The 16,835-nt window shown below is 49.5% G+C and overlaps 1 protein-coding gene across 1 annotated transcript; it reads left to right on the top strand.

The window, feature by feature from the left end:
• Positions 1–3,476: 3,476 nt before the first annotated feature.
• Positions 3,477–16,210, top strand: CD300LF (CD300 molecule like family member f). Its single transcript, XM_073310205.2, has 7 exons — positions 3,477–3,640; positions 3,966–4,313; positions 9,928–10,009; positions 12,011–12,123; positions 14,028–14,065; positions 14,645–14,779; positions 15,749–16,210. The coding sequence occupies exons 1-7, from the start codon at positions 3,601–3,603 to the stop codon at positions 15,899–15,901; spliced, it is 909 nt and encodes a 302-aa protein (XP_073166306.1). The 5' UTR covers positions 3,477–3,600; the 3' UTR covers positions 15,902–16,210.
• Positions 16,211–16,835: the final 625 nt, after the last annotated feature.

Here is a 16,835-nt window from a genome sequence, read left to right as displayed (position 1 = left end):
TGGCTTGGCAGGGCTAACAGGAGTAAACTAGGTAGTAAAACCTTATTTTTGTCACCTACAACTCGGACATTGGAAGGAAGAAGGTGTCAGTTTTACATGCTCTCTTTTTAGAGCAAAACTGGATGTTAATGACACCACCTAGCTCTTATCTAGTGCTTTTCATCCATAAATCTCAAAGGCCCTTAAACTGGCCGCCAGGAAGTTTAGACTTGAAATTAGACGAAGGTTTCTAACCATCAGAGGAGTGAAGTTTTGGAATAGCCTTCCAAGGGAAGCAGTGGGGACAAAAGATCTATCTGGCTTTAAGATTAAACTCGATAAGTTTATGGAGGAGATGGTATGATGGGATAACATGGTTTTGGTAATTAAATATTCATGGTAAATAGGCCTAATGGCCTGTGATGGGATGTTAGATGGGGTGGGATCTGAGTTACCCAGGAAAGAATTTTCTGCAGTATCTGGCTGGTGAATCTTGCCCATATGCTCAGGGTTTAGCTGATCGCCATATTTGGGGTCGGGAAGGAATTTCCCTCCAGGGCAGATTGGAAGAGGCCCTGGAGGTTTTTCGCCTTCCTCTGTAGCATGGGGCACGGGTCACTTGCTGGAGGATTCTCTGCTCCTTGAAGTCTTTAAACCATGATTTGAGGACTTCAATAGCTCAGGCATAGGTGAGAGGTTTTTCGCAGGAGTGGGTGGGTGAAATTCTGTGGCCTGCGTTGTGCAGGAGGTCAGACTAGATGATCATAATGGTCTCTTCTGACCTTAGTATCTAGGAATCTATGAAAAAAGAGGTCGGTGTCATTATACCTGTTTTACTGATGGGGTAACTGAGGCATGGGGAAAGTGAAGTGACTTGTCAAAGGTCACCCAGCAGCCCAGTGGCAGAGCCAAGAATAGAACCCAGCTTTCCTGAGTCCCAGTCCAGAGTTCTGTCCAATAGGGAACTCTGAATCAGGGAAAGCAGGGACTTGAAGCTAGTGTCTCCCATGCCCCAGGTGAGTGCCCTAAGACCCCCCCCACACACACACTCCACCCCAGTTGTATTGCAAATACATTTTATAATGTTTTGGTTTCATTCTGTTGCAGAATAAAAACAAACCTCGAAACCTCGACATTTTTCGCAAACTGGAATCTTTGTTTTGCAGCCAGCCCTAGTGCTCCCAGCTGTCAACTCTCTCCAAAGGCATCGTGCGGGATCGGACCCACAGGCAGTACACGTTTACTCTGAAAAGGTGCACCGCATTTTGAAAGGAAATTGCTTCACCCAGCTTCCCACCCCTTTTGTGTTTGCTTTTGATGAAGACAGGAGTGGTTGAGATTTGCAGGCACCAATGTTCTCAGATACTGAGCTCAAAGTCTCAAGTAGGAGCGTTCGCAAAAACTGAATATTACATATCTGCACAAGAGTATTCAGGCTGGAAGTCCTTGCACGCTCATCTAATCAGGGACCAGAAACAACATGACGTGACTTATCTGATCAACCAACCACAATACAGCTCAAATAACCAATATTCACAGAGAACTGCCCAGGGTCAGGCCAAAAATTTTCCAAAATTACCCCCAGAATTGGACAATGGATAAATGAGAGGCGATTGCAGCCTGTTTGTGGAATATCCAAGGGGGGGAAAAACAGGCTACGTTCATTATCAATTATTTTCTCAGCTCTAATAGTGAGTGTAAGGTAGGGAAAAGACCGAAGAAAACTCCAGGATCGAAATGCTACAGTTACCATTTATTTTTCTCTTTCTGGCCTCTGTTTAAAGCAAAGATGGACCCCATGCTATAAAATCCAGAACTGAGTCCACATCGAGATTTTGTATTCTCACAAACTTTGAGGATGGTTGGATTCAGGTTTGTGCTTCACTCCCTTACAGAGCGAAGGGCAAGCCACCCAGTTTGGAGTTAGGTTTCAGAGTAGCAGCCATCTTAGTCTGTATCCATAAAAAGAAAAGGAGTACTAGTGGCACCTTAGAGACTAACCAATTTATTTGAGCATAAGCTTTAGTGAGCTACAGCCATGCATTCTAACACGGCTGCTACTCTGAAACCTTTTGTAGTGATAATCAAGGTGGGCCATTTCCAGCACTTTACAAACTCGAAGGTAGCTGGGAGTGCTGGTAGTGTAGGGCCTGAGGAGGGAGTCTACATTGCCAGACAATCCTGCTGTCAGGGTGCCAATTCCTGAGATGATGGGGCGTCCAGGATTTCCAGGTTTATGGATCTTGGGTAGCAGATAGAATACCTTTGGTCGGGGTTCTAGGGGTGTGTCTGTGTGGATTTGTTCTTGTGCTTTTTCAGGGAGTTTCTTGAGCAGATGGTGTAGTTTCTTTTGGTAACCGCCAGTGGGATCAGAGGGTCCTGGCTTGTAGAAAGTGGTGTTTCGTGTTCTCTGTGTATATAAAATCTCCCCATGATATTTTCCACTGTATGCATCCGATGAAGTGAGCTGTAGCTCACGAAAGCTCATGCTCTAATAAATTTCTTAGTCTCTAAGGTGCCACAAGTCCACCTTTAATTTGGAGTTAGATTCCCTTCCAAAAAGTTAGAGTGGGAGCTGGAACTGAGGTTTTGCTTCCAACCTGTCACTAACTGAAAGGGAAGCTGCCTTGTGAACTTCGATTATATTGCAAAGAGAAAGTCACAATTTAAAAAAAAAATCCTTACATGTAATAAAAATAGTTAACAGGAAAGCTGCCATTTCAACACGGCTAGAGAAACAGGAAGAGCAACTCAACATGTTGTGATAATATTTGGCAATTATACAGTGCATTCCATCTTCATAGCACTGCACAATCGTCTGCTGGCTTAGCTGCACAATCCCCCCCTTCCACTCCCCCAGGAGTAGGAAAGTAACTATTGTCAGCCTGCATTTTACCGATAGGGAAACTGAAACATTAACATGAAGTGACTTGACCAAGGTCACAAAAGGAGTCAACCAGCTCAGTTCTCCCCTGTATCCATGCTCCACTTGCCACAGAAGAGCCAAAGTGACTTCACACAGCAAGTCAGGGGCAGAGCCAGAACTCAGGTCCCAGCCCAGCACTGTAGCCACTAGACCACACTGTCTCTCTGCTGAATTTTGCCAGATGAAGCACAGAAACAACTCACCTGCTCTAACGAAGGGCAGGTGAGGATGGCAAAGCTAATGATACATTAATAACCCCTTCAAGAGAGGCGAACCACCATAGCTGAATGGACAATTAGCATTTGGCATGGTTGGTGTTTTAGATACACACAGAGTTAAATAACAGTTCTCCAAAGGAGTGCCCTGCAAGAGCCTCCAACAGAAGCAGAATTGCAGCTGATTGCTTCCCCTCCCTTCTTCCTCTCTGCCCTGGTTCTTTCTTCTGTATTTCATCTAGTGTTTCTGCTCCTGTGATTGTAACTTGGCCAGGTTGTGAAATGAAGCAGAGCACCAGGAAAAGACTGACTGAAAGAACAAAGCAGAAGTGCCTGGATGTCACTTACCACAGACACGGGATTTGCAAACCTGAGAGAGAGAAATGTCCCAGGCTGGAAGGAACCAGAGCTCTCTTTTTAGAGCATTTTAAAGAAAAGACCTGACAGAGCTTTAGGGAGAAAGGGGCAATTGGAGGGACAATGCAGCTGTCCTTCGCTGGGGTGATTCTCTTCCTTGCAGGTGAGAGGTTTCTATTGATCCAGTCACACCAGAGAGACCGCCTGAAAGGCTAATCTACCCACTGAGAGTCAGTATCCTTCGCTTCCCTTTCAAAAGGAGATCTCTACTGGGGATTTATGCTGGGTAACTTGAGCATTAGCACTAATGGGAATCACCCAAGTCCAACCCCTGTGCTGGTCGGCAGCACGCTGCATGGTCTGATAGGGACCAGCTGGGGTGGAGGGAATGGGGCCCCTTGGGGCGTTGAGTTCAAGTTGCCATTCTGCCTCCTCAACCATTCAGTGAAGAGGAAATGACAAGGTTTGCTTTTTGATTTGTTTTTCAGGCTACTCCTCTGGGCTGGCTGCCCTGGAGCTGACTGGTCCTGGAGAGGTGAGCAGGGCCCTGGGTGAGTCGGTGTCCGTGCCGTGTCGGTACCATAAAAGGTATAAAGGAAATAGCAAATACTGGTGCAGAGGAGCAGTTTGGAGAACCTGTCACACAGCTGTTGAGACCACAGGGTCGGAGGCCGAGGCAAAGAGGGACAGAGTCTCCATCAGAGACAACCCCAGGCTGTGCACATTCACAGTGACCATGGAGAACCTGACGCTGGGAGATGCTGGGATTTACTGGTGTGGGATAAGCAGATTTGGATACGATCCAGGAGTTCCTGTTGAGGTGACTGTTGTCCCAGGTGAGTGTCTGCTCGGATCTCTGTACGGCTCCTACATTGCAAGTGAGGTTGAATGGGGGATGGGTAAGAAAGAGAGACGGGCACTTGAGGGCAGGATGTTCGTACATCCCTACCTGTCCCCAGAGGTGATTTTCTGATCTGACTCACCCCTTCTGGTATTGCTGTGGGCCACGAGCAAGACACGTGCGGGTCTGGAAGAGGCTGTTGCTGTGGGCATGCTCGAGTCAGAGTTTATCGTCTGGCTGCCACAGCAGCTCACTCCCCCAGACCAGCTCAGAAGAACCGGGGGCACAACTGCAGCCCCATGTTGACTAAGGGATCCAGCAGGGAGCTTGCCAGGGAAGGAGCCAAGAGGCTCTCTAACCAGCACAGGAGCAGAGCAGTAGCCAAAGGCAGCGAATGTTGGCTGAAGCTCCTGATCCCTATTGAAGTTTCTTTAAAATGTGGCTCTGCTCTGAAAACCGGCTGGAAAAAACCTGGCACCTTGATGGTCTCTCAGGGATTCCAGGTCAAACGCGCTCCCTTTACGAGCACCAAGATGTTAGTTTTCCAGCTGTAGGCCTCCTGCAAACCTGGAATCTGAGGGCCATGCTGGGCTCCTTCCTGGCAGCTCATCATCACCAGGACTAAAAATTCTAGGGGGCAGATTAAACCTGCTAAAGATGCTCCAGGTATATTCAGTCACCTTTGTAAATGAACTCACACCAGTCCTGGTCATGCTCCTTATCTGCATACTTTCCATGGGCATTCATACGTCTGAGTTTTTTCCGGGAAAGCATTTTCATAAACCAAATTTTACATTGACATTTGGATGTGGAATATCTCACACAGCTACCCAATTGGGGAGTAGAGACGAACTCTTGTTGGGGCTCAGCTGGCCAGTCGCAACTCCCCACTGCTACAATCACAAATATTAACCTTTCATATGTGTGAAATTCACCACTGTGCAGAGGGACATTACCCCCTTAGGCCATTTAGCCTCCCTCTGTAGCAGCTAGTTAAAGAAGAGAGGGGTCCAAGCCACAAAATATGGATCCAGATTTTTCACCCCACAAGGTTTGGGGCGTGTGTGTCCAGATCGAGGGCTTTGACTCAGCCCTTTACAGGCATAGGGGCCAACTACAAAATTCAGATCCAGAATTCTCTCTCCCCCCCGACCCCCACCCCCACTCCCACTCCCACTCACTCACCCACACTCCAATGTTTGGGAAGAGATTGGATCTTCCCACCCCTAATTTGAAGGAAAACTGCATAGAAATGATTTTCAAATCACTACAGCTACATTTCAAAGAGTAAATGCCTATTTTTAAAAGTCCCTTACACATAATAAATATCAACAGTTAACAGCAAAGCTGCAGTCTCAACTGTCTGATGACCTGGTGTGAAACACAGGAAGGGCAACTCAATATATAACACTTAGCGCCTATACGGTGCTTCCTGTCTTCACAGCAGCACTGTACAAATGACAGGTTTCAGAGTAGCAGCCATATTAGTCTGTATTCGCAAAAAGAAAAGGAGGACTTGTGGCACCTTAGAGACTAACAAATTTATGAGAGCATAAGCTTTCATGAGCTACAGCTCACTTCCTCGGATGCATACAGTGGAAAATATAGTGGGGAGATTTTATATACACAGAAAACATGAAACAATGGGTGTTACCATACACACTGTAACAAGAGTGATCAGGAAAGGTGAGCTATTACCAGCAAAAGGGGAGGGGGGGGAACCTTTTGTAGTGATAATCAAGGTGGGCCATTGATCCTTGATGATGCGTTGGAGAGGTTTTAGTTCGGGGCTGAAGGTGATGGCTAGCGGCGACAAAGAAAATAACAGAATGCCACTAGCCATCACCTTCAGCCCCCAACTAAAACCTCTCCAATGCATCATCAAGGATCTACAACCTATCCTGAAGGACGACCCATCACTCTCACAGATCTTGGGAGACAGGACAGTTCTTGCTTACAGACAGCCCCCCAACCTGAAGCAAATACTCACCAGCAACCACACACCACACAACAAAAACACTAACCCAAGAACCTATCATTGCAACAAAGCCCATTGCCAACTGTGTCCACATATCTATTCAGGGGACACCATCATAGGGCCTAATAACATCAGCCACACTATCAGAGGCTCGTTCACCTGCACATTTACCAATGTGATATATGCCATCATGTGCCAGCAATGCCCCTCTGCCATGTACATTGGGCAAACTGGACAGTCTCTACGTAAAAGAATAAATGGGCACAAATCAGACGTCAAGAATTATCACATTCAAAAACCAGTCAGAGAACACTTCAATCTCTTTGGTCACTCGATTACAGACCTAAAAGTGGCAATTCCTCAACAAAAAACTTCAAAAACAGACTCCAACCGAGAGACTGTTGAATTGGAATTAATTTGCAAACTGGATACAATTAACTTAGGCTTGAATAAAGACTGGGAGTGGATGTGTCATTACACAAAGTAAAACTATTTCCCCATGTTTATTTCCCCTCCTACTGTTCTTGTAAAGTGCTGGAAATGGCCCACATCGATTATCACTACAAAAGGTCCCTCCCCCCGCTCTCTTGCTGGTAATAGCTCACCTTTCCTGGTCACTCTCGTTACAGTGTGTATGGTAACACCATTGTTTCATGTTCTCTGTGTATATAAAATCTCCCCACTGTATGCATCCGATGAAGTGAGCTGTAGCTCATGAAAGCTTATGCTCTAATAAATTGGTTAGTCTCTAAGGTGCCACAAGTCCTCCTTTTCTTTTTAGAAATACTGGTGCAGAGGAGCACAGTGGAACAGCCGCTCCAAAGTTGTTGAGACTGAAAAGTCAGAGATCAAGGTGAAACGGGGCAGAGTCTCCATCACAGACAGTCACAGCATGAGCACATTCACTGTGACCGTGGAGAACCTGACTCTGGGAGATGCTAGGATCTACTGGTGTGGAATAAATATAAAAGGTGCAGGTGATCCTTATTCCCTTGTTAAGGTGACTGTTCTCCCAGAAAGAAAAGGAGGACTTGTGGCACCTTAGAGACTAACCAATTTATTTGAGCATAAGCTTTCATGAGCTATAGCTCACTTCATCAGATGCAGGTGAGTCTCTGCTCTGATCTTTTGATGGCAACCTGGAGCAAGGGACAGACTAACTCTCCTGTGGGACCAGGCTATTAGATTTTGTGGGGCCCCTGTATACAAGTCTTTTTCCTAATTTAAAACAAAATTATCACAATTATGGCATTGAGACTATTAATGCTATACTAAACTTGCCTTTTAGTTAACATAAAGTCATTCTGTGGTTACATTTAAGTCTTAAAACATGTAGAATATAGTAAAGTTAACTCAAAATAGCCTACTTCTTACCTAAGAACAGCTGTTATATTAGTTTCTTTCTGGGAGGGAGTTTGGGTGCCGGGTGGAGGGGGCTCCAGGCTGGAGCAGAGTGTTGGGGTGCAGGAGAGGGTGAGGGGTTCAGGCTCTGGAAGGGAGTTTGGGTGCAGGAGGGGGTTCTGACCTGGGGCAGGGGATTGGGGTGCAGGAGGGAGTGTGAAGTGTAGGCTCTGGCTGGGAGGCATTTACCACAGGGAGCTCCCAGCCAGCAGCACCGTAGGGCTCCGGCAGGCTGCCTGCATGCCTTGGCCCCACACCAATGGGAAGCCGCCGGCTGCTGACACGTCTCTGCGTGCCCCTGGGGGGGGAGGGGAACAATGTGTCTCCGTGCAGTGCCTGCACCTGCAAGTGCCCAGTTCCCAGCCAATGGGAGCTGCGGGGACGGTGCTGGCAGCAGGGGCAGCATGTGGAGTCGCCCTCCTGCCAGGGGCTGCAGAAACGTGCCAGCAGCTGGCTGCTTCCGGGAGCAGCGTGGAGCCATGGCATGTAGGCAGCCTGCCTGAGCCCTGCTGAGCAGTGGCCCCCCCTTAGCCCGGCGCTGCAGCCCCTAAAGCCTCTTCATTAATCTGGCCCTGCCTGGAACCCAAGTGTCTTCGATTGGGGAGTGCTGGTGAGAGACTCAGAGAGCTATTTATAGGCCCTAGCTTATCCCCAGGATAGCATCCTGGTCACTCAACCCTAGTGTACAGCAATAGGCTTTGTGTTTGGGTCGGTGAGGCTGGAGGAGTGAGCTGATGTGGGCGCCCAGGGGTTAGGGTGTGTGTGTGTGTGCGTGCAAGCTACACCACCTACTCCCAGGCAGCCCCGTGCACCCACGCCTGCAGCAACTCTCAGTGCTTGGAGGGCCAGGGGTGCTGCTGGAGGCCTCCAAGCACCAAAGCAGGGGAATGGCAGCAGTGGGCTGCAAGACCCTCCCCGTCACACATAAAGGCAATCCTGTCGCTGCTGACCTGAGGCTGGGGGCAGAGGGACCAGGGGGCAGGGACTCCTGGCAATGCAGCCAACTGTAGGGGAGACTCCCCTACTGAATGCAGGACTGGGATGGGGAGAAGCAGCAGGCCGGGGGGGGGGCAGGTGTGGAGAGGGGGAGCAGGAAGGAGCACAGAGTGGGGGGTGCTCTACCTTGGGTACCTTGCTGTGCATGCCTAGCTCCATTGCAGCAGGTCTCTTGGATCAAGCTGGACCCCCAGGCACTATGGGCTAGTCCCTGAGGGCTCCCCACTCTGGGCTGGCTCAGGAAGCCACGGTGTACTAGAAACAGAAGCAGCCAGCGGAACCTGCTCCTTCTGTCGACATTTCCTTGTGAAGATCAAATAAAGGGAATGACTGTGTGTGTTGAAATTTAAAATCCACACAGTGGCCGGTGTGAGAGCTATTATGGGACAGGATCAGTGTGCAGAACAGAGGGGTGTCTGGGGATCTGGTCCTGGAGCAAGGGGGGGGGGGAAGCCTGTATGATCTCAGAGGAAATCCCAAGAGGGGCTTGGGTTTGAATATCTCCCTTGCTGCAGGGGCTAAATATTTGGCCAATAAACTATTACAGCAAATCGAATGGCCCCCACAGGCTGAGTGCGTTCAATCTGGAGACTGCCGTCAATGCTTGGAGTACAGCATAGGGGAAACTTAGTACTGCTCTGATGCCCTGATCCAAAGCCCATTGAAGTCTCTGGATACACTCCCACTAACTTCAGTGCGCATAAGGCCCTAAGTGCAACCTTAACTACGGGGCTCCATGCTGTGTACCCCATGCGAAATCCCCCCTCCATATCCAGTCCCCACCCTGAGATCAGCCCACTCCCATGCAGCGTACCCCAGCTCCTTGCCTTTGCTCCATTACAGAGCTCGGCTTTTCACTGATGGACGGTGGCTGCCATCACCTGGTTGTGTGGTTGCTTGTGTGCGGTGCATTTGTTAGTGACAGTCTAGACCCCAGCGGTCACCTCTCTGCATGCCAGCTAACACTCATACTGTGCACTAATCATCCCCCTTGGTGAGAGACCAAGAACTGAACTGGCCCTAGAGACCGATGGCTCCCTTCACTCTTAGGAGTGCAGTGGGGAAGCTTGCTCTGCCTGTGCTGGGAGTGTTTGGTGAAGAGAGGGCTCCAGGCTCCAGCATGGGCAGGCTGGCACCTTTCACCTGAAATGTCGAGACTAAGAACGCAGCAGCCTATGGAGAAGTGACATTTTGAAGACCTCAGAGCACTGTCTTTTCTGGCTTATATTTTCAGCGCTTTCCACTGCAGTGATGGTAACCACTGGATCTCTCTCCCCAGCAATAAGCACAACAAACGCAGCTGAGCACCCCAAAAGGTAAGGGCAGTTAAGTAAATGTAAAAGCAGGGTCTAAGCTGGGGTGTTCAGGGCTGAATTTCCAGGCCCAGCTTCGCACGCGTGTTAGAGTCTGCAGCGGCAGAGACGGGCACATCCTGGTTTATGTATGCACGCTAAGGGGCCGAATGCCTAGCTGCCTGCAGATGGGGATTTTGCACATCCAAAACCAGAAGTTCCCACCCGCCTGCTGGTGCTCGTGACCCTGCACTGCCAGGCTGATGCACCGTTTCCCAGCCCCGTGTGTCATCGTTTACACAGGCACAGAGGGAGTGCAAGCACGCTGCAAAAGGCTGTGGGAGAACTGCACAAGTTCTGCAGGCTCAGGAAGCTACAAAGCACAGAGAATAGAGCCGCTGCCTCAGGGTCTCTCAGCGCGTACCGGTGTGACAGAGCTAGGACTAGATCTCGAGTGTTCCTGGGCTCCGGTTCTGTGGTCAGGCCACTAGCCCAGGCTGCCTCAAGACCTTTACTCTGTCTAACTGCACTTTCTCTATTGGTTTCCCTAATAACGCTTTGCAATCAGTGTACAAGAAGCTGCCATCTTATTTCTCACCCTTCCCGTAGAGAGAGAGACCTTCCCCCAAAGTTCACCCTCCTTCAATCTTCACCGCTCCAACCAGACACGGCGGCAGCAGGCAAATCCTCTCTTTTCTCTTGGCCTGCTCTTCCTTCTTATTCATATTGCCAGCTCCATCTGCTCTGCCTTCCCTCCCCGCCAGTTGTAGCTACAGCTGGTAAATTAAATCTTCCCCTGGATATGGTAACTTAGCCAACTCGCTTACTCTAATTATATCACATCTCCCTTGGCACACGTGCTAATAAATAAAATTGTCTTGGTTTCTGAGCTTCTAGTGTCTGTACAGAACCCAGTTCACATTTCCCTGCTCTGGCCCTGTTTCTCTTTTGTCCCATAACATGAGCTGGTCAAATAGCTGACCTGGGTCTCACCCTTCAGCCCCTGGTGTAGAAACCGAGGGCTGGTCTACAGCCAAAGCCAGGGTTTAAACCAAAACTTAGGTCAGCCTAGCAATGTTGCTCTGGGTGTGAAACATTCACACTGCTGAGAGATGTCATGAAGCTGACCAAAGCCCCGGTATAGACATCACTAGGTCAAGGGAAGAATTCGTCTGTCTACCTAGCTCCTGCCTCTTGTGGGGGTGGATTTACTACAAGGATGGAAAAAACCCTTCTGTCACTGAAGCACGAGTCTACACTACGGCAACACAGTGACTGCGCTGTCGTGTAGACAAGCCCGAAAAGGGGTCAGTTTTATACCAATTCAGTTAAACTGGTGCAACTTTGTGTGTGGACATTTACATGGATCTAAAGCTGGATTGTAGCAGTTCAGCTGGGTCAGTAAATTATCAGCTCCACGCTAAACCCCATACAACCAGTTTGAAAAACTGATAAGAGGAGCCTTCACGCAGGGCCGTGCAATAGTTTAACAGCATCAGTTTTTGAACTACTTAGAGTTAAAGTAGTGCAACTTCGGCATGCAGGTAACCCCTGACTGGAGAATCCTGTGCATTGTTCCCCGGGGGGAGCTGCGCTGCTTTAGCCATGCTTTGTGCAGGTCTCTTTCTATAGAAGGTAGTGGAAGGGCTTCTGCATTTATGAGAGGAGACTAGAGATGGGAGAGGGCCACTTTTTTCAGCTCTGATGAAATGCCCAGTAGGCTGAATTTGGACAGTATCAAGTCTGGCTCTGGGCCTCTCTCTGGAGCTTGGTTGGTTGGAATGGGAATTGGTATTCACTGGGTCAAGGAGTGGCTGTGGGTCCCTGGGGCTGGGGGTGAACAATCCCTAGAGCAGGGACGGTCATGGCATGGCCTGTAAATGGCTGCTGGCGGTCCAGTATACAGAGGTGCATTTGCACAAATACCTAGGGCAGGGCTGGCTTTGTTCCCCGACTGAATTTCCACCACCCCCTTCACTGACAGGTAGGCAGTGTCTCAGATGTATTTTTCCCTTTGTCTTCCAGTTCTCCTTTCACCAGCGCTCTGTTCTTGCTGCCAGTGCTCCTGCTGGTTTTACTTATGTTACTGAGCGGAGCCATTCTCCTGGCCAGAAGAATGATGCTGAAGAGGAAAAAGGGTGAGAGGTGGGGGTTGCCCTGGTCTCAGATGGCTCTGCCCTCCTTTCATTTCTCCCCCCCCCCCATCACTTACTTCCTTGGCCAATAAAGCTTCGTGAAGCCCTGATCCTAACTGCTTAGTCTGCCAAAAATCCCATGCAAATCAGGAGTTTTGCCTCAGTAGCCAATTCTCCCATTTCTACATTCAGTGCAAGGGAAGTGGTTTAAACAGAATTGCAATTATTTAGAGAGCAGCCAGACTGTGCTAAGCACGAGAGGGACACACAGCAAAACACGGTTCCTAGGGGGAAAGGCTTTCAATTGAAGCAGGCAACACCCAGGCCCAGTGCAGGGGAGGGGCGTCTGAGCCCTGTTTCACTGTTTCTCTTATCTGATTTTGGTCTAAATCTCTCTCCCCCTGTCTGAACTTGGCATGGGGGGGGGGGGTAAGGGCTAAGGGACTGAAGACATCTGGGTTCTGTCCTTGTGTGCAACATGAGAATAAAAATTCAAGGCTTAGTCCATTAACATATGGGAGGCACTTGGTTACTACAGCGAGAAGCACCATAGAAAATCCTATGCAACAACCCCCTTCCTCTTCTCTGACCGATACTGAATTCCCTGCACAAACCCCCTCTCATCCCAGTCTCTGCCACCCACGCCGGGGTCAGTCCTACAAGGGGGTGAGCAGCCAGCCCCATTTTCCAGGCAAGGAGCCTACTCACGCTCGTGCAGTACGTAAGCATGGGCTAAATGCCTTGTGTGAGTGTGCAAGAGTACTCAGCCCCCTGCAGGCTCACGCCTATTTTCTTATTTTACACACGTACTCTCTTTTCTCCTGCTCCAGGTTGCATCACCCCTGAGCCAGTGATTAGTCAGAGCTGCGGTTTAGTGCAGTTTCAAAAATAGCAACAGCCAAGTTACCCAAGGCACTTGCTCAGTCCCAAGTGGAGCAATGAGATGGAGACTGAGGAAGCTGGGGGGAGAGGGGGTTTGTACTAACACTATTGGACAGGCAATGTAATGCACCTCAGAAAGAGACAAGGCTAACAGCTTCCCCACTATCACGGCTAGGGGGCTAAGCCACCACTCCCAAGGGGATATATGCAGCTGACTACACCCCACACACTTGACTTTGCCCTCCTGGTACAGAGATTTCCAGTGAGCAAACAGCAGCAGGCCATCTGCTTCTCCCAGGGAAGTTCCACTTGTCCAGGGTTGCACCCATCTGCCAGGAGGAGATCTGGCCCCGTAGCTTTGCCTACAGTTCATCTGTGTTTATGGGCCACGGCTTGCCAGTGCCCAATGCCACAGAGGGCCACAGAATTCCTTCCTGTTCACAGTCTCCATCTGCTCTTTGCCCACTGGACACGGTGCAAGGGCAACTCCAGAGAATCACAGCAGGAGCAGCAATTACCGTCCACTTGTGAGTGGGGAATCTGGGTGTAAAACTGGTGCTTAGTACACTGGTGAAGGCTGTGGAAGTGAAATAGGCTCAGGAGCTCCAGGGATGCAGGTGGTGGTTCTGGCCTGTAGGATGCATCTCAGCCACAGGGGTGGTGGAACCAGAGAAGATCCATCTCTCTCCTCTTGAAAGGCAGGAGGGTCTAGCTCCATCTGTGTGTTCCTCACCAGTTCTAGGTACATGCCCTGTGCCTCATCCCAGCTATCCCATGTCACTTCCAAAAGTCTATGCCCACCTAGTCTAAGCATTAACAGCTCAGAACTAAGCCCTGGAGAGAGAGGCCAACATTTTTGTGATGATAGTGGTAAAGGGCTGAATGCTTCAGCATTTTACCCCTCCTTATGTAGGATCTGGAGGAGCCCATCTCCCTTCCCCACTCCCAGCCTCGTCACTCCTCCTCTGTAGATCTTCTCTTTCAAGACGGTTACATCAGTGTAATAAGGGTCTGTTACCTTTCAGCGTCTGGAGCCATTGGGCCTAGCCCAGCAGTGAATGAGGTAAGAGGGGGAAATGAGTGCTGCGCTCTGAGACAGTGGGTTAATTCTCCAGCCCCAAGGAGAACAGTAGAGTTCAAGTCTGAGTAAGAGGGTGCTGAGCTCAGTTATTCAACCCCTTGGAACTAAAATAAGAGGAGAATCCAGAGTGAGGGACAGGCTGAATCCCTGGGAAGGAGGTTGGTCATTGTAGGGGGGCCCCAGCCATGATTTGGTCTGGTGCATAAAGCATTGGATGTAGTCAGGAATCTTGGATCTGCCAATAGCTCATTGCGAGACCTTGGGTAAGTCACCATCTCTCTGTGCCTCTCTTTCCGGTCTAAAATGAGAAGAACACTAGTTCCCTTTGCAAAGGGCTTGAAGATTCCTGGCTGAAAAGCACTAGGTCAGCACTGCTGGAGAAAGCAGGGAGACTGTTGCTAGGTGTTCGGGGAGTTAGAGGGGAGGAAAAACCAGGGGACAGATAACAGAGGTAGGCTGTGCCCCTGGATCACCCCAGAAGCAGTGCCTGGTGCTGCTGCAGGGGCAGAGAGCGCCAGCTCAGAGATCCCAACCCAGACTGTGTTTTTTTTTTTCCTTCAGGCAGTTACCAGCACCGAAAGTGATGTTTCCTATGCAACTGTGAAACCAAAGCCTAGAAAATCCATCACTACAGCCCCATCCCCTGACTCTGCTCAGGCCGAGCCCAGTCCAGAAAGGGCGGAATATTCAGCTGTAGTAAGGATTCTGGCATTCAGTTCTAAAATGCAAGGATGTTTGAAGAGATTCTTCTGATCCCCTTTATTCTCTTTAAATCTTGCTTTTGGGTTCTACAGGGCATGCCGAGTCTTGCACAAGAGCACTTGCATGCAATGTTCATGTGTCTTCTAGCACATTGAACCCTGTTCCTTTCATTAGCAGCAAGAGGAGTTCAGGAAAGGCTCTAGAAAAGTTTATCAAATTTCTAGAGGCTTTAGAAAAGCTTAATCTCCATCAGGTCTGGAAAAGTTTGGACCACCTCACACTCAGAACAGCAGCTGAAGTCAGAGCATAGAGGGCCAATTTTGCTTTGTTTTGCTTTGCACATACAATGTTGACAGACCGTAGTTGCTGGTGGGCAGGATTGAACCTGGGGCCTCTGAAGCTTAGTGCATGAGCTAGAAGCCAGCTGGCTGTCAGTGAAGGCAGTAGAGCAGACTCATTTTAGCTCTCTCTAAGGGGTCTCAGTGCCACTAGATGGGATGGACACCACACCCAGAAGGTGTGTGGGTTTTACACAATTTGCCTACATGTGGGTAACCGCATGTACCAGCTGAGCAACTGCAGGCCTGATCTCAGCCCATGCAGGTAGGATGCAAACAGGCCATGCACAAAGAGTCAGCTGCAAATTTAAATGTTCCAGTCTCATGTGACTTGCCCAGCAGTCATGTCACATGCTCATCCACAGGACTGGAGTTCCACTCACCACCATGCCATTCTTAGAAAGAAACTATTCCAAGTGCAGGAAGATCTGCACGCGTGCACACATGACAGGGATGTGCATGAGCATTAGGAAACCTGTGCTGTGCAACCAGCCTCATCCAAGCAATTGAGTTACTTAGACAAAGCAGCCAGGGTATGAGCGCTTCTGTTCCTCAGCATCTGTTCTAGTTACGGTCTCTCGCCCTTCATCTCTTTTCTCTGATCAAGGCTGTTTTAAAATTTCAGGCTCCAGGGATGACAGATATTTCTTACGCCACAGTGAAATATCCAATCCTGGATGAGCAGGCAATCTATGTCAACGTGGGCAGGTCATCCAACCAACCCCGCTTGAGCAGCCCTCTGGAACAAACAGAGTACTGCGAGCTGAAAAGGAAATAGGCTCCCCCCGGAACATCTCCCTCCTCCCTGTAGTTGTGTGGAAGTGTGAAGATTGCAACTGCTTGGAGCAGCGCTGCAAGGGATGGAATGGCCCAAGATGAGCTGGGGCTGGTGGAGACCCAGCCAGATTAAGCAAATGCCAGATGGAACTACAGTCTATTGAACTGTCTCGCCAGAATGGTCTGATGCAGCTGAACATGATGTGGTGTAATGGGGGGAACGCTGTGGAGAGGCAGAAGAATCACTTCCTCAGTCTTATTTATTTACATGTATGTCAGTCCTCACCTGTGCTCTCTCATGCAAGTTAAAGCCGGAGGGATAAATAAATAAATAAATAAATCTGATTCTGCAGAGATGGGTCCAAGTCACGCAGGTCTGCTCCAGTTTCCTAGATTTGAGTGGAGAGAGGTTGGGTTTGGGAGCCAGACCCAGGGAGCATGGTGGTGGTGACATCTTCATCCAGCTTTCCTGAGACAGTGAAGCTGCTGCATGGGTCATAGCTGCTCAGAGAGATAAGGGAGAACTGTGGGAGCAGGACCACAGAAAGACAAAGGATGGAGTGCAGCTGGCATCTGGGGACAATGCTTAGACAGGAGCATTCCCAAAAAAAGGCAGCCTGGACTTTGATTGGAATGGGCCCCCAATGGAAGACAGCGCCAGGGAGGAAAGGAGAAAGACCTCAGACACCAAGCAACATGGAATGGCACCTGCTCAGTGGAGATGATGCAGCATTGTTGGGGCATAGGCCTTGGAGAGAGAAGACAGCAGCCCTGGGAGGGGCGAGTTGGCAAGATTGAACCAGAGAGACAGGAAGCGGGAGGGAGTTTTGCATCATTTCACTGCATGCGTTCTGTTGCTAAATGGGCAGTGACCTTTCAAGGGGGAGCTCCCACAGAATCATGGGACAGGGAAAGTGGTATTTGCCTGTGCAGAA

The sequence above is a fragment of the Lepidochelys kempii genome, chromosome 14 (genome assembly GCF_965140285.1).
Source record: "Lepidochelys kempii isolate rLepKem1 chromosome 14, rLepKem1.hap1, whole genome shotgun sequence".
Taxonomy (NCBI): Eukaryota; Metazoa; Chordata; order Testudines; family Cheloniidae; genus Lepidochelys; species Lepidochelys kempii.
The sequence above is the reverse complement of the archived record's forward strand: the minus strand, read 5'-3'. Positions and strand labels throughout refer to the sequence as shown.

What these genes read in the sequence shown, in the direction of transcription:
- CD300LF (XM_073310205.2), top strand. Translation starts at nt 3,601, where the DNA reads ATGCAGCTGTCCTTCGCTGGGGTGATTCTCTTCCTTGCAG. An exon ending in GGTGATTCTCTTCCTTGCAG is followed by an intron (nt 3,641 to 3,965) that starts GTGAGAGGTTTC and finishes TTTGTTTTTCAG; the next exon opens with GCTACTCCTCTGGGCTGGCT. An exon ending in GGGCGGAATATTCAGCTGTA is followed by an intron (nt 14,780 to 15,748) that starts GTAAGGATTCTG and finishes TTAAAATTTCAG; the next exon opens with GCTCCAGGGATGACAGATAT.